Source organism: Mustela putorius, unplaced genomic scaffold (genome assembly GCF_011764305.1).
Source record: "Mustela putorius furo isolate JIRA1106 unplaced genomic scaffold, ASM1176430v1.1 tig00000997_pilon_pilon_pilon, whole genome shotgun sequence".
Lineage (NCBI taxonomy): Eukaryota > Metazoa > Chordata > Mammalia > Carnivora > Mustelidae > Mustela > Mustela putorius.
The window spans coordinates 1,264,829-1,289,028 of NW_025421527.1; the positions used below are offsets into that span (position 1 = coordinate 1,264,829).

A 24,200-nucleotide genomic window follows, 5' to 3' on the forward strand; every position below is an offset into this window, starting at 1 on the left:
AATATTTTAATTAACATATAATGTATTATTTGCCCCAGGGGTACATGTCTGTGAATCATCAGGCTTCCACATTCCACAGCACTCAGCATAGCACAGACCGGTCCCAGGGTCCATCACCCTATCTCTACCCCCCCACCCCCCACCCAATTCCTCCTATCAGAGAGATCATATAGTAATTGTCTTTCTCTGGTTGACTTAGATTTTACTTATTTATTGGACAGAGAGAGACACAGCGAGAGAGGGAACTCAAGCAGGGGGTAGTGGGAGAGGGAGAAGCAGGCTTCCCGCTGAGCAGGGAGCCCCACGCGGGGCTGGATCCCAGGACCCGGGATCAGGACCCCAGCCGAAGGCAGACGCTTAACGACTGAGCCACCCAGGCGCCCCCTCTCCCCCCACCCCTGCCTATGAATGTGTGTTTTTCACCGGCCAACGGTTCCGTACAGTTTACACCCAAACACAAACCCAGGAAAACGCGGCGAGGCGGGTCCACGGCTTCCCCTCCCTCCTCCTTCGAGGTAGCCCCTCCGCCCCCCGCTCTGCCTCAGGACCCAGCCAGTCGGAAAGTCCCGACTTCGGGATCGCCGCCCAATCAGGGTGTCCTCACCTGCGGAAGGTGAGCCCCGGCCTCTGACGCGACAGTCCCCTGGGCCAATCAGAGGCGGCTGGGGCTTGGCAGGGCGCCCGGCGCTCCGAGTGCGAGAGGTCGCACCTGGCGGCGGTGAGTCACTCAACGGAGTGGCGGCTCCCTGCACCAATCGGAGCGCGCGGGGCCGGGGCGCCGGCCAGTCGTCGCGGGGGGCGGGGCCGGGCGGGGCCCAACCTGGCGGCCGCAGTTTAGTCCCGGAGCGGCGGTGGCTGAAGCTGTGTCTCTGCGCGGGGCTCCTGCGGCCGCGTCGTGTCGGGACCCTGATCGTGATGGGGACAGAGGCGAGAGCCGGGAGGAAGCAGCTGCTTCTCTTCACATCGGTCATCCTGTGTAAGTTCCCGGAGTTTCGGGAGGAATCGGTGGGTCGGGGCAGAGGTTGGAAGGAGGCGCTCCCCACGCCTCTCGCCCGCGGGAGGGGAGGAGTTGAGAAACCTGCCAGCCTCACCCTCCTGGTCCCCCTTTCCTTCCCTCCCCTCCGCTACCTCCCCTCCCCCTCACTCTGGCGCTGGCTGGCTCCCCTCCCCCACACCCGTCCCCTTAGAACCCCCGGGAGGGGGCCGCGGCCTCCGCACGAAGCCAGAAACTACGGAGGGGGTAGCCCCACCTCCCCCAGCCTCACTCCTTGGGGGGAGCCCTGCGCACATCCACCCAGGCGTGCCCCTCCACACGCGCCTGGGAAGGGCCATCCTGCCCCCCAGCAGGCGCCCGACCAACAGCTCACAACCCGAGAGAAGCCTGAGCCTGGCACCGCTGACTGTCCTCAGGGAAGGTCTAATGGAGGTCAGGTGCGGTGGGCATCTCTTTGCCTGGCTGTTGCTGAGGGGCTCTCTTTAGCTCCCCTGGATCTTTGGGGTGGTGGTGGTTGCTCTGGGAAAAGTGTCTGGCTGCAAACTCCGAAGAGGAAATAAATTTGAAATATCGCCTTTCTCGGAGCAGGGACTTCAAGTTCCTTCCTGGGGGAGCTACCTCGAGAGTCCTTCCTAAGTGTTGTTGACGGAGTGACTATTCCCAGGGGGAGGACCTGCCTGTGGGTTGGCTGGGTCCTTCTCAGAGCCAGGGCTCTGCCCTCCCCCAGCCGCTCCTGGGAGTTTTTGTTTCCTTTGTAAACTCCCTTTCCTGTGGAACAATGAGGCTCACTTGCGGGGGCACACGGCTGTCTATAGATAGGTTTGGGCGGGACCGAGTGTGTGGTTAGGGTCACCTCGTGAGGCAGCCTGGGTCCCCAGCTTGATCCGTCAGATTCTTGAGTGCCCGTGCCTCCGTGGATTCTTGTGTATGTGATCTGTAGGAATCTTTGTTTTTCCCTCGAGGTCTGTGCTTTAGGAAAGGTAAAAGAAATGAACAGTCACAATCAGCATCGGTGGTAATAGGGCAGTTCATTTTGTTCAGGTTTGAAGGGTGGAAATGGATTCCCTGCTCTTAGACAGCTACTTTGTCTCTACACAAAAACAGAAGCTCTTGGGGTAAACTGGACCAGAAGCAAGTCTGATCCTCTCCCTATTGTGCAGATACGGAAATAGGTCCGAAGAGGGGAAATGACTTTTCCAGATTGACGAAAGGACCTGGGAATGGAACCAATTTTTCCTGAGCCCCTTCTCCTTTTTCCACTGCTGGATCCAGCATCTCAAGCACCCTGTGGCACAGGAACCATGATCTCAAACATCAGCTTGGGATAACGCCCCGGGTCCACTCTCCTGCCTTCTCTCCCTTGTCCCTTTCATTCTCAGCCTCCACTTTCCTCTTTGATTGAGTTGCTGCTCTTTTCCTGTTCTTCGCCTTTCTTACTTCTGCCTGTATCTTCAAACTGCTCAGGACACCCATGGTTCTTCTTTGGTTCTGGGTGGTCCTCCTGGTGATACTCAACCTCCCATCCCCCACCTCCCTGCCCCCCCCCCCCCCGGCCTGAAGTTTCCCATCACTGGCATTGTCTGACCATGTGTGTTGGGCTTACAAGCTTTCCAAAGCCAGCATCTTTCTTCCTTTTCCTCTTTCTTTTTTCTCTCATTTTCGGCATTGTGACTTACCCCAATAAGCACATACTGGCACAGAAAGAGTTGGGATAGCCCCCATCCTGACCTTGGGAGTGTCCTCTAGTCTGTTCAGGGATTCAAATGGAGCCTGAGGCCTGTTGCATTAGCTTGACAGGACTGTGGGTCCTGGGAAGTGACCATGTCACATTTCAATGTGGCTGGACCCCAGGGGGAGTGATTTGATTAGTACAGTGAGGATGGAAATAGGAATCAGGTGACCTCACGGGGTTCTAGTTTGGCTCTCTGCCTTATTTGTGATCTTAGGCTAGTGCCCAGTCTTTCTATCTGTGGAGCAGGAGTAATGATACTTGCCCTTTGGGTCGACCAGGATAATAGCTACATTACCTGTACAGGAAGGGATAACTATTATTGGGCAGCTGTTAACCCCTTTGGATTTTGTGAGGAGGAAATAATACTGCCCCAGGAGAGTTGGTCAAAGGAAGCAATGTATCCCCCTGCTAGATCCCAAATGGCAAAGGTTAAAAAGGTAAGGGTTCTTTCCTGGGTGTCTGGTCTGTCCTCTGGACCTGGGATGTCTGGAGCATATGTGGGTGCCCTTGTGTTCCTTCTTCTCCCACTATGGCTATTGCTCATCGCGGGCCCTGCCATCAGGGAGGAAGAAAGGACAGAATATGCTCACGTCAAGCAAAGGCCCAACCCCAGCCTGGGAAGCCTTGTGGAGAGGAAAGCCTGAGCTGCTCCAGGAATTGGAGCCCGCATACTGAGGGAATGAGGTCTGGGAAAGCACAGCCAGTGACCAGAAGCACCGTCTCCCACTCCCGGGGGAGCCTGCACTTGGAAAAGTTTCCAGCCATCTCCCCGGCACAGGGTCATGTGTGAATAGCATGACTTCTCATGTAACCAAGGGGAAGAAGGAGAACCTGGGTTGGAACCCTTGTTCTCTCCCCCAATCCCACTTGAGTGGGGGACCCCACCTGACATTCCAGAAGGCAGGAGCGGCTGCCCCGTGTCTGAGTCAGTCTGTGTGCTGGTCTCCTCCGCTGATGCTTCTGACTCAGGCCCTTTCACCTTTGCTGTTCAGCTTTGCCTCCAACTACAACTGGTGAGTCACTTCTCTTCCGTCCCTCTGCTAGCCAGCTGAATTTACTCCTCAGAGACGGTCCCTCGAAACCTGAAACCTAGTGGCTGACGGAGCTCAGCCGGAACTAGGAACTGGGAAATGTGCAAATGGTGCAAATGCGCGGTAGTGGAGTTCCAGTGCCTCCCTCTGTCTACCTCCCGGCTCCAGGATGCTTTCACTTCTCGGTGTTTCTCGCTAGTGTCTTTGTCACCTGGGCATGTCTGGGGTCTCCAGGCCAGTTTTGGTTTGGGGTAGAACACCTGTAAATAAAAGAATAAAAAAGTTTTATTTACTTAGAACAGGTTGATACATTGATACACACTACAGACATTGTGTTACCTCAGGCACCTTGTTTATTTCACTTGGGATGTCCTGGAGGTCTTTCCCGGTTGGCATTAGGGGCGTTGTGGTCTTGGTCTTTAAGATCCCATGGGCGCCTGGGTGGCTCAGTGGGTTAAGCCGCTGCCTTCGGCTCAGGTCATGATCTCAGGGTCCTGGGATCGAGTCCCGCATCGGGCTCTCTGCTCAGCGGGGAGCCTGCTTCCCCCCCCCCTCTGCCTGCCTCTCTGTCTACTTGTGATTTCTCTCTGTCAAATAAATAAATAAAATCTTTAAAAAAAAAAAAAAAGATCCCACCGCTGCCCACCGTGCCCCTGCAAGTCACCCAGTCAAGGGCCACCTGTTCTGTGGACACCAAAAGGGCTGACACCTTTGTTATGATTCAAGATTGTAGATTGAAAAGCTACACCCATTTTGCACGATTGAGTAGGAAATAATGGAGCATAGTTTTCACATCTGTTAGTATTGAGAGACTGTGGGGGCCTCTAAACTCATTTGTTTCCCTTTCAGTGGTTCAGGAAAGATCTGGATGACCACTTGTCAGATGTAATTGTGAAAGAGGGTACAGCACTGTGGGGGGGGGGGCGGATGGTGGGAAGCCACGTGAGTGGATGCACACTGGGCTTGTCCAGGCATTGAAAACCCAGAATTCATCTGTCTGGGACTCCCTGATAAGCAGGGTTTCTGTCTAAAGTCCGGCTGTGGCATTAGTTTCGCAACGTTGGGGTTAGGGCAGGAGGAAGCAGCTGGCTGACAAGGAAGCTTGACGCCAGGCCCCTGGAGAGAGCCCTGTGCGGGTGGGGCACAACCTTCCCTAGTACTGGGGAGATGGGTGGGGAAGGGGAGGAGCGGAGCAGGTAGAACTAGAAATGGGAATTCTGCAGAGAGAGGGCAGGAGGGAGCCATGAAGTGAAAGCTTTCCTGTCCCACACTGCTAATCCATCTTCTGCTGTCCTGAGGGCCGTTCCACCTCTGACGTCACTCCAGGTGCAGCCAAGAAGGGCGGTTTAGGCTCAGCCCACCTGTTGCTGGGCTCGCAGAGCCTTCCTCTTGCCCACGCATTCCTTATCTGTTCTACCCTAACCTTCAGGAGCAAGTTTCTTCTTTACAGAGTGACTGGTGGGGAGGAAAGGGGAAACCGGGGGCAGAAGCCCTAGGTCCAGGTTCTTTTTTTTTTATTTTATTTTATTTTTTTTAAAATTTTTTTTTTTTTAAAGATTATTTATTTATTTATTTGTCAGTGATGGAGAGAGAGCGAGCAAGCACAGGCAGACAGAGAGGCAGGCAGAGGCAGAGGGAGAAGCAGGCTCCCTGCCAAGCAAGGAGCCCGATGTGGGACTCGATCCCAGGACGCTGGGATCATGACCTGAGCCGAAGGCAGCTGCTTAACCAACTGAGCCACCCAGGCGTCCCTCTTTTTTTTTTTTTTTTTAGGATTTTATTTATTTATTTGACAGAGATCACAAGTAGGCATAGAGGCAGGGCGGGGGGTGGGGCGCGGAGCAGGCTCCCTGCTGAGCAGAGAGCATGATGTGGGGCTCCATCCCAGGACCCCGGGATCGTGACCTGAGCTGAAGGCAGAGGCTTTAACCCACTGAGCCACCCAGGCGCCCCGACTGGGTCCAGGTTCTGATAGGACTGCTTTGCCAAATGCATTTGTTAGTCTAGGAAACATGGGTGTCTGCAGGGTTTTGAGCACTGTGCTGGAGAGTAGGAATAGAGCAGTGAATAACATCTCAAGAAGTCCTGAGGGAAGCTGTGGGTCCTGGGAACCCACGTTAGGTAAACGGAGTACCCTTTCAGAGCCAGATGCCCTGGCTCTTCCTCCTCATTCCACCGCTCCAACTTCCTTACGGCGGGAGGGTCCTGTGGAGCTCGGATGCCTAGAGGGGAAGTTTGGGTGAATTCGTAGAGAAAACCAGAGAGGCCGGCCGGCTGGTTTCCCTCCTTTTCCTTCCCTTTAAAAAAAACGAACAACAAAACCCCACGGAATTTAAACAAACTCATGGCACAAAAGCAGCTTAAGGAACATTCTAATAATTAACAGGATGTATAAAGGAAATAAGGTTTCTTGATAAAGCAGCAGAAGGGAGGAGCTTCCCTGTGGTGGGTTTGATTGCCTGTACAGGGGTGGTTGGTGGTGGGTTCTGTTAAGTGTGGACACCTTTGCCCTCTGTGACCACCTTCTCATCGCGGCGAGCTTCAGTGGGGGGCACGGAATGCTTCTCGGGGCAAAGCACAGTGCTCGGAGCCGGAGAAGCACAGAGAGCTTGGATTCTCTTCCCAAGGAACTACAACATGCACTGACTAAGCCAAAAACAGCAGAATGTGCCAGGCACAGTCATCAAAGTACAGAGTGTTTGGGGGGCATACAAGTAAAGAGATACATTTTTATTAAGAAATAATATGTGTTCAGTGCAGAAAAATGGGAAAACGGGAATATAGAGAAACTAAAAATTACATGTGATCCTATTATCAAGAGATAAACAGTACTGGTGTTTAATTGTAGTCTTCTCTATGAATTATATAGTATATATGTATATATACCTTAAATAATATGTACATGTATTTTTAAGCAAAGTGGGCTTTAAACAAATTCCATTCTGTAGTATTCTACTGCATGGCTATGTCAGAACGAACTGTTCACCTTTTGTCGGACTTTCAGGTTTTTTTCTTCCGCTGCGCTAAATAATACGAATACTGAATAATGAATAATAATGTGAAATTGTCCCTGGACATACATCTTTTTTTTAAACAGCTGCTGCTTTTATTTTTTTTTTTAAGATTTTTATTTATTTATTTATCTGACAGACGGAGATCACAAGTAGGCAGAGAGGCAGGCAGAGAGAGAGAGGGAAGCGGGTTCCCTGCTGAGCAGGGCTCCATCCCAGAACCCTGGGATCATGACCTGAGCTGAAGGCAGAGGCTTTAGCCCACTAAGCCACCCAGGTGCCACCCTGTACACATATCTTTAAGCTTATTTTCTTAGACTACATTTCTGGAATTTGGGGAGAGATTAATGTTGACTGGGGAAAGTCATCATGGATCAAGGGGCATTTGAACAGGGTCTTGGAGGTTGGGTGGGCTTTCCTTGGTCTGATGGAGATGATCTGTAGTGTCATAGTTTTGGAGCCTCAGAATTAGACAGACTTGGGTTAAGATTCCCTTTCCACCATGGGGCACCTGGCTGGCTCAGTTGGTAGAGTTGTAAGACTCTTAATCCCCAGGTGATGAGTTTGAGCCCCACATTGAAATAGGATGCCCGTCTTACTTTGCTGTTTGTAGCCGTGTGATTTTGGACAACTGTTCTAAGCTCAGTGTTCTCATCTGAAATGAGATGATAACAGTAGTACTTGTCTCACAGCGTTTTTGTGATTAGAATCTAAAGAGACAGGGACACCTGGGTGGCTCAGGCGGCTGCCTTCGCTCAGGTCATGATCCCAGCAACCTGGGATCGAGTCCCACATCCGGCTCCTTGCTCCGCAGGAAGCCTGCTTCTCCCTCTGCCTCTGCTGCCACTCTGGCTGCCTGTGCTTGCTCTTGCTCCTCTCTCTCAATCTCTGACAAACAAATAAATAAAACTTAAAAAAAAAAAAAGAATCTAAGGAGACAGTGCGGACCCCTGGGTGGCTTGGTTGAGTGTCTGCCTTTAGCTTGGGCTTGATCTCGGGGTCCTGGGATTGAGCCCTACATTGGGCTCCCCTTTCAGGGAGTCTGCTTCTCCCTTTCCTTGTTACTCCCCACCATTCATGCTCGCTCTCTCTCTCTTAAATAAATAAATAAAATCTTAAAAAAAAATGCATAAGGCACCAACCTTAATGGGAGGGCTCACTGTGCCATTTCTGCCATGAACCTCCATTGGTCGAGGCAGTCCCAAGACCTTGCCAGGATTCAAGAGGAGGGAACCGAGACTCAAGTCACAGTGTAAGAAAAGCATGTGGGATGAAATAAACATGAAGATCCATATGTCTATTTTGGAAAATACAATTTGTCACAGTTTTATTATTCAGATACATAGCGATTTTCAAGAACTATACACTCCGTCTTACAGATTTGTACACCATCAGCTCTCTTCTGAATTGTATGAAAGCATGCAGGGATTGATTGAAGTATTAATGGCTACATCACCACCTCGGCTCCCTTTCTCTTGCGCTTCCACTTCCACCCCCTTGTGCCGCTGCCTACCTACTGCTGGCAGCTCCAGTCCTCGCCAGGTCACCTGTGCTGGCCTTTCCTCCTGCCCTTTTTCTCTCCTGGAGATTTATCAGACTTGCCTAGACTCCAGGATCTCTCTGTCAAATAAATAAATAAATACAGTCATTAAAAAAAAAATAAATGTAGGGGTACCTGGGTGGCTCAGACATTGGGTGTCTGCCTTCAGCCCAGGTCATGATCCTGGGGTCCTGGGATTGAGCCCTTCATTGGGCTCCCTGCTTGGCGGAGAGCCTGCTTCTCCCTCTCCCACTTCCCCTGCTTGTGTTCCTTCTCTTGCTGTGTCTCTCTCTGTCAAATAAATAAAAATCTAAAAAAAAAATAGTAATAATAAAATAAATAAATAGATAAATGTAGATCCCACATATACATGAGATCCTATGGTATTTGTCCTTCTCTGTCTGACGTATTTCCTTTAGCATAATGGCCTCAGAGTCTATCCATGTTAACCCAAATGGCAAGGTATCATTCTTTTTTGTGGCTGAGTAATAAAACATTGTATACATGGACCACATATTCTTTATCCATTCATTCATGAATGGACACCTAGGTGGTTTCCATATCTTGGCTATTGTAAATAATACTGCAGCCAACATAGAGGTGCGTGTATCTTTTCAAAGGAGTGGTTTTATTTTCTTTGGAGACACCCAGTAGTGGAATTGCTGGATCCTAGGGTAGTTCTGTTTTTACTTTCCTGAGGCGCCCCAAACTGTATTCCGTGTTGGCTGCACCAATTTGCATCCCTGCCAGCAGTGCACGAGAGTTCCCTCTCTGCATCTTTACCAATACTTGTTATGTCTTGTCTTTTGATAATAACGTGAAATGACATTTCATCGTGGTTTTGATTTGCCTTCCCTGAAATGCATGATGTTGAGCATCTTTTCATGTACCTGCTGGCTGTCTGTAGTTCTTCGGAAAAACATCAATTCAGATCTGTGCCCATTTTTTTTTAAAGGTTTTATTTATTTATTTGACAGAGAGAGATCACAAGTAGGCAGAGAGGCAGGCGGAGAGAGAGAGGAGGAAGCAGGCTCCCCACCGAGCAGAGAGCCCGATGCGGGACCTGATCCCAGGAACCCGAGACCATGACCTGAGCCGAAGGCAGCGGCTCAACCCACTGAGCCACTCAGGTGCCCCTGTGCCCATTTTTTAAATGGATTCTGTGGCGTTTGTTGCTATTGAGTTGTGAGTCCTTTATATGTTCTCAATTTTTTGAATAGTAATCCTTTATTAGATAGGCGACTTTCAAAATTTTTCTCCCATTCAGTAGGTTGCCTTTTCATTTGATGATGGTTTCCTTTGCTCTGCAGAATGTTGACTCTTGCACTGTGTGGAAATGTCATCACAAACCTAGGTCAAGTTTGTCTTTGTCGTCACTGGGGATTCAGCCAGAATGTCCACTGCTGAAATTCAACGTAGACCTGTGTATTCATGCACCTGGTCCGCCATCAGAAAAGATCACAGACTGGGGCTTAAACAACAGTTATTTATTTTCTTTTTAATTTTAAAGATTTTTTTAATTAAAAATTTTTTTGAAGATTTATTGATTTGAGAAGGGGAGAGCATGAGGCGGGAGAGGGGCAGAAGAGAGGGAGAAGCAGACTCCGGGCTGAGCTCAGAGCTGGACGCAGGATTCAGTCCCAGGACTCTGGGATCAGGACCTGAGCTTAAATCAGATGCCTAATGGACTGAGCCACCCAGGCGCCCCAACAGTGATTTGTTTTCTCACAGTTCTGCAGTCTGGAAGTTCAAGACTACAGGGCTGAGCTGACGGCCTCTGTTCCTCTGAAACCACACTCTTCGCTGGTGGTCTTCTCTGCGGGAGGCACCTTTGCTGTCTCTCTGTATAAAAGACACTGGTTAGATCGGATTAGGACATGTCCCAAGGGCCTTATTTTAACTTAATCATTTTGTGAAAGGCCACATCTCCAAATACAGCCCTATTTTGAGATATGGAGGTTTAGGGGGATCACAGTTCCGTCCCTAACAAGCATAAACCATTGTGGAGACTCCCTCTGCAGAAGGGGCAGTGCTCTGATGAGCATCTCCTCTGGAGCTCCTGGGAGGCTCAGTCAGTGGAGCGTCTGCCTTCAGCTCGGGTCATGATCCCAGATTCCTGGGATCGAGCCCCACATGGGGCTCTGTGCTCAGTTGGGACCTGCTCCCTCTGCCTTCTATACCCCCACGTGTCCTCTCTCTCTCTCTCAAATAAGTAAATAAAATCTTAAAAAAAAAAAAAAAACCCCAGGATCTCCTCCTCTACTGACCTGGGCTTCTTTGGCGCCTCTCGGTTGTATCTGTCGTGAAGAGGGTGGAGGTGTTTTAAATGGATTCACATCTTCCCCCACTTTCTTCTGCTGTTTTATTTTTTATCATTTTTAAAAAGATTTGTTTATTTGAGAGAGAGAGAGGAGCAGGAGCAGGTGTGAGTGGGGGGCGGGACAGGGGGACTCCCCACCGAGGGCGGAGCCTGCCTCCGGCTTGTTGATCTTGTGGGCTGTGAAGTCAGGACCTGAGTCGAGATCAGGAGTTGGATGCTTTTTTTTTTTTTTTTTTAAGCTTTTGTATATTTATTCAAAAGAGAGAGTGAGAGAGTATGAGCAGGGGTAGGGGGGCAGAGGGAGAGGGGGAGGGAGACTTAGACTCTGGGCTCAGCAGGGAGCCCGATGCAGGGCTCTATCCCAGGATCCTGAGATCATGACCCGATAGGAAGGCAACCCCTTCCCTGACTGAGCCCCTCAGGTGCCCCTCTGCTTGCATCAACAACCTCCTGGCACTTGCACTTCTGTCTTGCACACTTGCATGGGTGCAGAAAAGCAGCCTCTACCTTGTGCATGGGGGCGCCTACAGACCTTCTGCAACCAGGGGCCGAAATCAGGCCTTGTTGCAAAATGGCTGTTGGGAATTGCGCATGTGCAGAGAAGTTTGGAGACTGTTTAAAAACTACGAGATTTTAAAACACTTGGGGCACCTGGGTGGCTCAGTGGGTTAAGCCTCTGCCTTCGGCTCAGGTGGTGATCTCAGGATCCTGGGATTGAGCCCGGCATCCGGCTCTCTGCTTAGCAGGGAGCCTGCTTCCCTTCCTCTCACTCTGCCTACTTGTGATCTCTGTTAAATAAATAAATAAAATCTTTTAAAAAAACAAAACAAAACAACAACACTTAATTTGGGGGGGTACCTGGTGGGCTCAGTCAGTGGAGTGTGTAACTCTTGATCCCGGGGTTGTGAATTTGAGCCCCACGTTGTGTGTAGAGATCACTTAAAAATGAAAGAAATCTTAACAAAAAACCAGACCATTTAATTATTAAGTTCTGAAGCTAAGTTGAAGAAAAAGATTAATGGAGGGGCACCTGGGTGGCTCAGTCTGGAGTCTGCCTTTGGCTCTCGTTGTGATCCTAGGGGTCCTGGAGTTAAGCTCCGAGCTGGGCTCTCTGCTCAGCAGGGAGTTGCTTCTCCCTCTCCCTCTGCCCTACTCCCCTCGCTCCTGCTCTGTCTCTCAAATAAACAAAATCTTAAAAAGAAAAAAATAGAAAAGAAATAAATTAATGGAAAAGCATCATTTCCCCCCCTGAAAGTAGAACAGTTTATTAAACTTTAAAAAAAAATTGAACTGTGGGTCAAGTTTGTTTTTCATTTGGGCCTACCCTGTCTGCCAGCTTGAAAAATGGGCTTATCTTTGTAGATAAACTTTAACAAGTAGATGTGGTAGTGAATGGTCTGCTATGACCTAATTTGTTAAGACTCTGAGTTGTTCAATGTCAACTCGTACCAGGCATTATGCTGAAGTGCTGAGTACCCAGAATAATAAATAACACACGGTGCCTGCTCCCTGGGGGTTTGCTGTCTGGTAGGGGAGCCGTCCGCTGGCACAGATGATGTCATTAGAGTGGGAAGTGTTTCGCCTGGGGTAGTTAAAGCCTCAGAACGAGGAATGAGGTCGGAAGCCAGGTCTGAAGCCAGCTCTGGTAGGATTGGGGGTGGGTGGGTCATTCCTTGGGCAACAGTGCGGATGCGCAGCTGCTGACCAGATGAAGAAAGAGGGGAAAGGGTGCTCCGCAGAGCTGGAGCGGCAGGAGCAAAGCAGAGCTTGGGAAAGGGCCCTTTGCTGGGAGTTTGAAGGAGTCTCTGCCGCTGGAGGAGAAGCTGAAAGGGTAGAGACTTACCAGAGGGGCAGGTAGTGCTAGACCACTTGCCTGGGTGAAGAGTCTGGATTTTCTCTTGAGAGGCAATATGCGATCCTTGAAAACTTGAAGCAAGTGTTAGAGGAGTGTTTTTAGGAAGGGTGTATGGTATCCAGCTGCCTCGATTTGAATATGCACCACCACTTAGCTGCCTGGGGCCTCAGTTTCCCTGGGTTAGCAAACAGAGAGGGCAGGGCCTCCTGGGTGGCTCAGTCGGTTAATCGGTTAATCGCAGACTCTGGGTTTCAGCTCAGGTCATGATCTCAGGGTCTTAGGATCGAGCTCTGCCTTGGGCTCCACACTCAGCGGGAGTCTGCTGGAAGTTCATTCTCTTTCTCTCTCAAATACACAAGTAAATCTTTAAAGAAAAATGGAGATGATAATAATAGTATCACCCAAGTCTCGAGGTTGTTGTCGGGATAAACGAACATCCAGGTAATATGCTTGTAGCAGTGCCTCGCACACAGTAAGCGCTCAGGAAATACCAGCTCTTCCTCAGGCAGTGGAGTGGAGGACGGATTTGAATGGGTCAAGACTAAAGAAGACGAAAAGCAAGTTTACCCGAGACACCAGTCGCAATCCTTCAGATGTTGGTGGTACTAAACAGCGGTGGTCGGAATGGACGGCGCAGCGCTTGCTGTGGGATTGACAAGAGTGAGGGAGAGACGGTGACTGCGGAAGGCTTCCCGTTTGAGTGAGCAAGTAGTAGATGGTGATACCACCAGCCTGGAGAGGGGAGCGGGGGTCGGGGGTGGAGGCTGATGCGGGACGGGGTGTGTGAAGTCCTGGGGGAGAGGGCCGGAGGAGGCTCAGCCCTGGACAGGTAGGCACCTGCGGCTGTGCTGGGAGGTGGGCACCGGAGCTGTCCCCAGGTGGGTGCAGATGAATTTCGGGCTGTGTTTGAGATTTCCTAGAGAGAGTGTGGGAGGGAAAAGAGGCCTGAGATGCAGTGCTGGGAATCACTCATGTTAAGGGATTGACAGAAGAAGCAAGATTCAAAAAGGAGAGCGAGCCAATTCAGAGCGGCGGGAGGACCAGAGGGGGCGGCACACAGAAACTTAGGGGCTGAGTGACTTCTTTTTAAGATTTTATTTATCAGGGGTGCCTGGGTGGCTCGGTGAATTAAAGCCTCTGCCTTCGGCTCAGGTCATGATGCCAGGGTCTTGGGATTGAGCCCTGCACCGGGCTCTTTGCTCAGCAGGGAGCCTGCTTCCCTTCCTCTCTCTCTGCCTACCTCTCTGCCTATTTATTTTGAGAGAGAGAGAGAGAGAATTTCAGGCAGGCTTTGTGCTGAGCTGGGAGCCTGATTCAGGGCTCCATCTTACAGCCCTGAGATCATGACCTGAGCCAAGGTCGAGAGTCAGGTGCTCAATCGACAGAGCTGCCCAGGTGCCGCCGGAGTCATTTTCGGGGAAGGCAGCCGTCTGCAGGGCCTAGGCGTGCATTTAATACGATGTCCCCCCAAGAAGCTGTTATTAAATCAATGTAAATCATATAATCAGGGCTTCTTAGAATTGAGGAATGCCATAGCTGGTGATCTTAGTAAAAGCAGTTTTACTTCCAACGTGAGAGCCCAAGACTACTGCAATAGGCTGAGCAGTGAACCAGTGTGTGGGGCTGGAACCCCCAGGAGGCCTGTGGAGGGAGGAGCAGGAGGCTGAGGGCAGGCTCAGTGCACAGGGAAGGGCCAAACATCGACTGAGGCCTTTGAGTTTTGTGGCTTTTCTTATTGTGAATTTAGAGTAGATCAAGCATCACCATGAAAAGGACGAATTTTCCTTCTGCTTTGTTTAGCACATGCATGAGTGGGGGGCATCTGAGTGTTGTGTCGTGAGCCAAGTACGGGTCCAGGCTTCAGGGCAGAGGAGTGGGGGGCATGACGGGGCAAGGGGAATACGAAATAGAAGAGGACAGTCGGAGGGGGACTGCAGTGTCCTGATGGAGGTCGGGTGCAGTGAGGGCCGCTCTCTGCTCTGCTGGTCTATCTGAAAGTTCTAGAAAAGAGTTAGCCTTTTCAAGGCAGATACCATGAGAGAGGACAGTGGTTTGGTGGGCTGGGACATCAGCATTTTGCAGGCAGAGTTTATATTTATTTATATGTCTTTTTTGAAAAGATTTTATTTATTTATTTGACAGAGAGAGAGAGAAGTCACAAGTAGGCAGAGAGGCAGACAGAGAGCCAGACGCGGGGCTCAATCCCAGGACCCTGAGATCATGACCTGAGCCAAAAGCAGAGGCTTAACCCACTGAGTCACCCAGGTGCCCTATTTATATGTCTTACTGAAGAAACTGTGAGGTCAGAAAAATAAGTGTGTACAGAGGATCTATGGGCAGATGAGGATAATAATAATAATAATAGAAGATAAAGTAGTTACTTGGTGCTTCCTGTTGTAGGCACTTTATTTGTATTAGCTTGTTTAACTCTTAACCACAGGCCTTTGATGTAGAAACTGTTATTATCCCCATTTTACAGATGGGTGAACCGAGGTTCAGAGTGACTAAGGTAGCCTGCCCGGGTCCCTCAGCCTAGGAGGTCCCAGAGCTGGGATTTGAGTCAGGCAGCCTGGTTCCAGAGGCTTGTTCAGGAGGGACGAGCGGAGGCCGGGTGGGGGGGGTGCTGGGGAGTGGTCCACGATGGTGAGGTGTGGAGGGCGTGTGGTGTGAGGCCGGGCCAGGGCATGCAGCGACTCGCTAGCACAGTAGAGCTTGCGTATTGGAGGTCAGGCCACAGGAGGTCAGCTGCGATCCTGCCTCTGAGGGAGGTGGGGGGGGTGTGTGGCAGGTACTGACCCTGAGATGTCAATTACTGAACCAAGACATTTATTAGGGAGTGCTCTTGGGGTCCACACCTAGGGAAGGGAAGGGAAGCAGGACTGGGCAGAGGGAGAAGTTCAGTTGTATCGAAGCCTCAGCCTGTTCCCCAGCAGAGCTTTGGGGTGGGAATAGCCTTTCTGTGTTTTCCCAAGTTGGGGGGTTGGGGCATCAGGGCAGTAGAGCTGGGGCTCTCTGGAGCTGCCCTCCTGCTCTCATTCATTGCTGGGGCACTGCCCCTGCCCTTGTGCCAGGCATGCCCTGGGCCCGGCAGTGTGCTGTCTGTCCCCAGAAGGGCTGGGGGCCGAGGGCCTCATCTGGCAGAAGTCCCAGCAGCTGGAAAACTAGTCCTTCATTCCTGAAGGGAGATCCTGCTCGAGCATCCTGCCGCACATCACAGGTAGCAAGCTGTAACATTTGAGGATCTTAAAAACAGAGTTCCCATCATCAAAGCAGAGGAGGCTGACTGGGGCGAAAATCAAAACATTTCATTATCAGCATTCCCAATAACAGCTGAGTAAGAATGTCAGCGTGCCCAGTTTTCAATTAAGTGAAGGCTGTGTGATTTCGTTTCTTGTCTCTCATTACGTTTGGTTGTAAATTTGACATTAAAATGTAATGCCCAATGTTGTACAGATACAATGTAATAATACTATTAGAGATAATTCACAGGTGAAACGGACCTGACTTTTAAAAGAATAACATTTATTGTGTAGTCTGCCCCCATTAAGCCATGGCTTTTCTGAGGAACCGCATGGCTTATAAAAGTGCGGTATGAAAAGGGGAAAGGGCATCGGGGTGGCTCAGGCAGTTGTGTCAGACTCTTGGTTTCGGCTCAGGTCATGATCTCCGGGTGGTGAGACCGAGCCCCGAGTCAGGCTCCCTGCTCAGCTGCCCCTTCCCCCAGCCCGCTCTCTCTCTGATAAATAAAAAATCTTTAAAAAATAAAAGTAAAAAGGGAGAAAAGAGAGTGACGGGGGAAGCTGTGTGCTCATCTGAGCTCTGGTCTTGTATAGTTACGAAAACATGGGCTAGCCCCTTAACTTTTTAGATATATAATTTTCTCATACGTAAAATGGGAGAGAGAGAAACTTAATCTGGACTAATTCACGGTGTTGTGTCAAGTTGAGAAAAATGTATAAAAGTATTTCTAAAATTTAATTTAATTTATTTAAAGATTTTATTTTATTTTATTTGTCAGAGAGAGAGAGAGAACACAATCAGAGGGAGCCGTAGGCAGAGGCAGAGGCAGAGGGAGAAGCAGGCTCTGTGCCGAGCAGGGAGCCTGATGCAGGACTCAGTCCCAGAACCCCAGGATCATGACCTGAGCTGAAGGCAGATGCTTAACCGACTGAGCTACTAGGCACCCCTGTATAAAAGCACTCTTTATATATTAGTTCGAAAACAAAACCAAAAACAAAACCCCTCAAGGACTTTAGAGAACATCTAGTTCAAACCTTAAGTGTTTCAGGTGAGAAAAAGGAGGCTCAGAAGTCACCAGACTGAATTCAGTTACGTGAGTAATCACAGAGAGGCAGAATGTGCTCGCATTAATCTAAGGAAGACGGACTCTTAGAATTGTAACGAACGCACACTTGGTGGTTGAGCGTGGAAACCCCGAATGGGATGTTTGTGCAAGTGCAGGTCTGCAGCCGAGTCTGGCTCTCCCAGAGTCTGTCTCTGGTGCTGCCTGTCGAGTGCTGGACCCCCTTCCCCGCCACTGGCCGGTGGTGGCCGCACTTGGTTAGCCCTGCCCCCCTCACCCCCCCACCCCCCTGCCCCAGCCCTTCCCCCCAGTACACACCATGTCTTCCTTTCCTTCTCCACTGGGCAGGAGGAGATTCTTGGGGGAGGATCTCGCCCAGGCCTGGTCCTGGCTCCCTCTCAGGCCCGGCTGTGTGATCTTAGGCACGATTCTTTCCTTCTCATTGGCTTGGTTCCTCGTGTAAAACTGGATAATAACACTTGTCCTGCTGATCTGCCACGCTTCTTTCAAGGATCAAACGATGTAATGCATGTGAAAACACTTTAAAAAGGCACAAAATGCCCTACAAATGTCAAGTGTTGTTATTATCCTCATTATTGCTCCTTCCCTCCCTCCCTCCACGACTCCCTGCCTCCTGTCTCCCTCCCCCCTTCCCCCCCTCCCCGCCTCCCCCTTCCCCCCCTCCCCGCCTCCCCTCCCCGCCTTCCCCTTCTCCAGCTTTGCTGGCTTCCTGCCAGGAGTGTCTGACAAGTGGTTGCAATTAATTATTTGTTGAGAAGCTTTCTCTGAACCATGAAATGTCAGTGCGGAAGCTGTTCTTGGATGAGGAGGAATCCAATTAGATTATTGGGAGTTGCTGGGGCTCCTGGGTGGCTCAGTTGGTGAAGCGTCTGCCTTTGGCTCAGGTCATGATCCCGGCGCCTGGGATCGAGTCCCATGTTGGGGTCCCCGCTTAACGGGGAGCCTGCTTTTCCCTCTCCCCCTGCATCTACCCCTGCTTGTGCTCTGTCTCTCTCTCAAATAAATATATAAAATCTTAAAAAAAAATTAAAAAGATTATTGGGAGTTGTAGAGGGAAACAGAAGGAGTAAAAGAAATTACATTAGAAAGAAATACTTCATTTCCATTCATAATGGAAGGATTGGCCTGCGGTTATGGCAGAAAGCAGTTAAAGAAAATGTTTAGGATATTGGCGATGTGAGACCCAGGAGGAGCTTGGATCACAGAATCTCCTCACCTTGGAGAAGCCATGGGAGGTGCCCAGCCTCCGAAGCCCCGTCAGCGGGGATGCTCTTCTGTCCCCTCCTGATGGGGCTGCCCCTGTCCTCCTCAGGCTCGGCGCTGAGCAGGGGGGCGGTGTACACGTCGGATCGGGAAGTCTCCGTTGCTGAGAACAAACGTGAGTGCAGGGCAGCTCGGGGGTGGGGGTCTGGGGCGGGCGGGAGCAGGTGCAGGTCCCCAGGGACTTGGAGAGCATCCAGCACGGGCCGCTGTTGGGGGCCTTTTCCCCTTTCCCATGTGCTGCTGCTCCTTCCTCCTCTTCACTTCTGTCCCGTCCGCAGCCGCCAAGCTGTCCTGCTCCTACTCCGGCTTCTCCTCTCCCCGCGTGGAGTGGAAGTTTGCCCAAGGTGACATCACCAGCCTCGTCTGCTATAACAACAAGATCACAGGTGAGTTGTTCTCCTTCCTTTCTGATGGTCCCGGCTGTGGAGGGACTGATGGGCCTGGATTCCAGGGGAGAGCTGCGGCCTGGGGCACATGCCTGTCCTGCCACCATCACCGGCGTCTCTCATCTCCCCGACTCATTCAGCCTGTCCTTCCTCTCTCCTGGTAGCTTCCTATGAGGACCGAGTTACCTTCTCACACAGTGGCATCACTTTCCATTCTGTGACCCGGAAAGACACGGGCACGTATACGTGTATGGTCTCCGACGAAGGCGGCAACACCTATGGGGAGGTCACCGTCAAGCTCGTCGTGCTTGGTATGCGCCACACCTTTTCTGTGTGGTCTTGGCATTCATTGCTTCCCTAAACCCTCACAGGCTCTGGTGAGCTTCGGAGCTCCCTGATGGTGAGGACGCTTCTGGCTGGGGGCATTCAGCGTCCCGGTGCCGGCAGAGAGGGGCTGAGCCCCTGGGTGGGGGAGGCTGAGGGCATGGTGTGGGTTGGAGGCCAGAGCTGAGGAATGGGGTATCAGCGGTGTAGCCTCTAGGCAGTGCCCTCTGACCTGGGCTCAGCCCCTCCTGTCCCCTTACAGTGCCTCCATCCAAGCCTACTGTCAGCATCCCGTCCTCGGCCACCATCGGGAGTCGGGCAGTGCTGACCTGCTCGGAGAAGGACGGCTCTCCCCCGTCCGAGTTCTCCTGGTACAAGGATGGGGTCATGATGCCCACGGACCCCAAGAGCAGCCGCGCCTTCAGCAACTCCTCCTATAGCCTGGATCACAAGACCGGGGAGCTGGTAGGGTTGGGGTAGCGGGGGGGGGGGCGGGGGCACTGACAGAACCCTTGAAGGTGGGGAGGAGTAGCTATAGGTGGATTTGGCTTCGGGGTCAAGAGACCAAAGATGGGCACTTGGACACATGGCGGGATGAACACTGCATAACGCGTAGAACAGTGGAGTCATCCTGTCGTACACCTGAAAGTAACGTGATGTGATTTGTCACCGCTAGTGCAGTTAAGAAGCAAAAACTGAGGTGCACCTGGCTGACTCCGTCACTGGAGGCTTGCACGTCTTGGTCTCGGGGTCGTGAGTTCAAGCTCCACGTTGGGCGTAGAACTTAAAACACACACGGAAAAAAAAAACACACGAAAAAGCAGAAGTAGGTCCTTGGCTTCTCGGGCAGGAAGCCACCTGTTTTCTTCCCTCCAGGTCTTCAACCCCGTGTCAGCCTCTGACTCCGGCGAGTACATGTGTCAGGCACAGAACGGCCACGGGACCCCCATGCGGTCAGACGCTGTGCGCATGGAGGCCGGTGAGCGCGGGTGTGCGGAGCGGCGGCGGGCGCGTGGACCTGGGGTGGGGGTCGGGGTCGGGGTCTGCTTTCCCTCCTGGCGTCGGTGGTGGTGTCAGCAGTGGGAGTGAGCCGTCAGGGCCCTGACCTCTCGTTTGTGTCCCATAGCGGAGTTGAACGTGGGGGGCATCGTGGCAGCTGTCCTTGTGACGCTCATTCTCCTTGGATTCTTGATTTTGGGCATCTGGTTCGCCTATAGACGAGGCTACTTTGACAGTGAGTATCTGCCCTCAGAGGCTGTCCTTTTTATCGCCCCCGTTTCAGGGCACGGTTCTTGGGTGCCTCCTGAGCACAGAGCGGATAGTGAGCCCACACGTGCGGGGTTCTCTCCCGGGTGAGCGCCACTTACCGCCTGCGTGCTGTTTCCCCTCTCTTGCGTGTCCGGCCTGCTTCTGCCCTGCTCTTGCTCATGGTCCCGGTTCTTCTCTTTCAGGAACAAAGAAAGGGTGAGTGAGGTGCCGTCGTGGGGATCCCTGAGGTTGAGAACGTGGACGCCTGTGGTTTGAAGCTGAGATGGGCCCAGGGGAAGGGGCTGGAGACGGAGGTGGGGGCAGCCCCGTGTGGGCGGACATCCGGCTCTCTACCTGTCCCTGTAGTCTGAGAACTCTGTGCTTCTGTGACGCTGAGTCCAGCCTCCCCCGCTGGCGAGCAGCGGCTAAGGGGAGCACTAGGGACTGAGCATCTCCATCCTCTGGCTTGTCTGCAGGACCTCGAGTAAGAAGGCGATTTACAGCCAGCCCAGTGCCCGCAGCGAAGTGAGTGTGCTACCCTGGGACGAGGAGGGGGCTTCTGGCCTGTGTCCCCCGCGTGGGAGATGAGCAGCTAAAGGCCAGGATAGAGTTGATTTGATGTTTCTGTTTCCCCAGGGGGAGTTCAGACAGACTTCGTCGTTCCTGGTGTGACCCTGGTCCAGCTCACCTCCTGTCCTCTGTGCTTGCCTTACGCTGGTGCTACCAGACTCTGGCCCATGATATCTGTACTTTCACAGAATGCCTTACGTGTCTTCTAGCCCCACAAGGGTCCCCACTTTTATCTTAGTTAGGATGTGTTTTTTTGTTTTGTTTTGTTTTTTTTAATAATGTCGGCTGTGGCCCCTTCCTTCTGCCCCTCCCCTCTGTTCCCACCACTGCTGAGTGGTCTGGGACTTGTTTAAAGCTTTCGATCCCCAACCCTGTGAGGGATCGGGCAGGAGTCCTGATTGATACGCGTTGACCTCCCTCCAGGCAGGCGGCAACAGTGGCAGGCACTCTCTACCCACCCACCCCAACCGTGTCAGGGCCCAGGAGTAGTGACCTTGAGCTTATCCCCGGCCCTTTCCTCCTGCTGAGGAGGTATCTGCGGTTCCAGGGTGGAGACTGGAGACCGAGCTGCTGACGGCTGACAGGTTGCTTGGGGACCGCACCCCGTTTGTTCTGTCTTCCCTCGGGAAGTGCCACTGCGATCCTCTTGCACTGTCCTCGACACAAGCAGACCGGCACCAGCTGTGTCTTCGGGAAAAAAACAGGAGCTTTGGTTCTGTGTGGAGAGCACAGCCAGCTTTCAGGGGACACGGAGCAGAAGCGCTTTAAAACCACAGAGAAAAGGAAGCTGGAGCTGGAAGCTCAGACTGTCGCCGTTGGCTGCAGCAGCTGGGCGGACGCTGTTGGGATACGTCTGCAGGGCGGTGGGAATGTGTGCAGGAGCTCTGAGCCCTTTGCGGAGCGCGTGTGTGCCTGCGTGCGTGGTCTCAGTTGCTGAAATCCCGTGTGTGCAGGAGGGCTTCGTGGCTCTTCGGTGAGATTTTGTTGGTGTGTGTTTGGATGTTGCTGGAAATAAAACCTTGGTTTATCAGAGCTTCTTGCTGTGGGAAGTGGGGAAGTGAGGTTCCCGGGCTCCGTTGTACAAACAGGAAGCTGCCCGAAGCGCCATTTGCCTGCAACCTGGCCTGGTCCCGGCTCCCTGTCCCATCCCTTCCTGGTTCCTGTCCCAAGTGGAGCCTCTGGGCGTCCGACCCTCAGTCTAGAGCCCTCTTGTGGCAGAGGCAGAGCCTTCTGCTGGAGGGTGCCCCGGGGAAGCCGAGCCGGTGCTCGGGGCTTCTGCAGGGTCTCCTCCACCGCGTGGGAGGAGAATGTGCCCACCTCCCCTCTGCCAGCCAGATGCGTTAACAGACTAATCTGCGGCTGTGGGGAAGCTCCAGAGCCCGAGGCAGGAGGATTCCTCAAACCTTTTGAAGAAGTTCTTCTTTAGTAGTAGTTTAAAGCAGCAATTACTACTTTATTTAAGCTGGATGGTGGGGGGGGGGGGGTTGTTTGAGGAAAAGACCGTTTTGAGAGCAGGACAGAAGACTGGGTGGTTGGGTGGGAGTGAGCAGCAGTGAGCAGGGCGGCCTGCCTGTCGTTGCTTCCTTCTGTCCATCCGGAGCCTTTTCTGCCCTTAGATTTCTGTTTCCCCATCTACCACGGCCCCCCCAGTCCATTAACCAGCAAGAGGGCAAGTACGGGGTTTCCCAGGGCTGACGTTGCTTCTTTCTGTGGAGGACGCTGAGCCCCACTTGGCCATGTTTTATTCCCTTATCTGGAAATCCCTAACAGAATCGAGTGTTCTATCAAGAATCCAAAAGGAAAAACGAAACCAACCAGACCATCAGTTAAGGGTCATGCACCAATAAAAAGTAAATATTCCAGATGGAAATAAAATTTAATGAAACAATAAAAGTAGGGATTATGGAACGGTTCAGTAAGTGAGATTTTTAAAGTATGTTTCAGCTTCGGGTCTTGCTTGCGAGATGGGGGCGGGGGGGTTGCAGAGAGAAAACACCACAGGAAAGCAGAGGTAGGTGATTCATTGTTCCTTTAAGTCTGAGGGGAAGGGTTCCTCACTCCCTCAGTGGCTTGTGGTGAGCTGGAGTCCTTTATTACCGGCCTTGGGATTTACTTCTGCAGCTTACCGCAGCCTCTATGAGTTGGAAAACACCTTGTCTTGTTTTCATTTTGAAATGTCAAAACTCATTTTTGTAATAAATGTTTATTTTTCACATTGAGTTTGTTTAAAATCCTGAGGGTCTGTGTTAAAAGAAGAGGGTCTTTGGAGTGACTTGGAAATTCAGAATCTTCCTGATAGCCATATTAAGAGATTTGAGGAATCCTTCCACAGAGCCTGATAATGTGTCTTAAACTTAAGAGTTGGCCTGTGCCTGAATGGGGTTGATGCAAATGGACATTCTCTTAAATTGAAGTAGCACCTGGGGGAAGCAGTTCTATGGAGACAGGTGTTTTGAGAGACAAACCCAGTGTGACTGGGGAGAAAATGATTGTCAAGGATGTCTTTTTTTTTTTTTTTTTTTTTTTAAGATTTTGTTTATTTGACAACACAAGTTGGGGGAGTGGTGGGGAGTAAGTGGGGGAGGGAGAAGCAGGCTTCCCACTGAGCAAGGAGCCTGACCCAGGGCTCATCCCAGGACCCTGGGATCATTCTCTCCGAGCCACCCAGGTGCCCCAGGATGTGTTCTGTCTTAACAGATTCTACAGACGGGGCACCTGGCTGGCTCAGTTGGTGGGACATATACCCCTTGATTTGGGGGTTGTAGGTTGTAGGTTTCAGCCCCATGTTGGATGTAAAGATTACTTAAAATCTTAAAAAGGGGTGGTTAAGTGACCAACTTTTGATCTCAGCTCTGGTCTTGATCTAGGGTCCTGAGTTCAAGGCCTGCACTGGGCTGCCCACTGGGCATGGAGCCTACTTAAAAAACAACTTTAGAACAGAATCTATAGAGGAAGAACAGGAGGGAAATAGGTTTGGTCCATTTCAGAATGAAGGGACAACTTAAGGGGAATAAGTGAAGAAAAATGCAACTTTAAGGAAAAAAAAGCTCTAGTTCTGTAGATCCTTTGATTTATTACCCCTTTGGTATTAGCTGTAAAAATTTAATGAACTGGGAATTTTTCTTTCTTGAGCGGGAACTTGTTGAATGATTATTATCACCCATTCAATTATTTACTGGTATTACCAATTTCTCTATTGCACAGGTGGGGAAAAGAGGCACAAACGCTAAGTAACTTGACCAAATTCACAACCAGTATTCGGCAAGTGAAAGGTCTGGGATTCAAGAGAGCTGGGAGAGAAGGTTCCGAAAGGGAAAGAATTCGAAAAGAGGAGGAGCTGGAAACAAGTTCACTTTCTTTTTAGAAGTGGATGTGTGGGTGTTCGGAGAGAGGACATTGAAAGTAATGATGTCCACCTGGGCTCCCTGCCCCCCACCCCCAACTGTGACGGTCACTTGAGTCTGACGTCCCAAAAGCACCTATAGGACAGAATAGCTTAAGAGTGCCACCTTCTGGAATGAAGGATAAAGCCACTGCACGTTTGCCAGTGACACAGAGGCAAGGCATGCATATATTTGTGGACGGCAAAGAGAAGAGCAACA

General features: G+C 51.3%; 1 protein-coding gene across 2 annotated transcripts; it reads left to right on the forward strand.

Annotated features, from left to right (window-relative positions):
* The first annotated feature begins 527 nt into the window (after positions 1–527).
* F11R (F11 receptor) lies at positions 528–22,817 on the forward strand. Of its 2 annotated transcripts, none has more exons than XM_004775887.3 (10): positions 528–976; positions 18,120–18,185; positions 18,349–18,456; positions 18,621–18,767; positions 19,043–19,245; positions 19,657–19,759; positions 19,907–20,014; positions 20,232–20,244; positions 20,505–20,553; positions 20,665–22,817. In XM_004775887.3, exons 1-10 carry the CDS (start codon positions 916–918, stop codon positions 20,698–20,700), a joined length of 894 nt encoding a protein of 297 aa, XP_004775944.1. In that variant the 5' UTR covers positions 528–915; the 3' UTR covers positions 20,701–22,817. The 2 variants fall into 2 exon arrangements, with proteins under 2 accessions (XP_004775944.1, XP_012902950.1); XM_013047496.2 differs by lacking the exon at positions 19,907–20,014 and adding an exon at positions 20,063–20,132 and having other exon boundaries at positions 805–976.
* Positions 22,818–24,200: the final 1,383 nt, after the last annotated feature.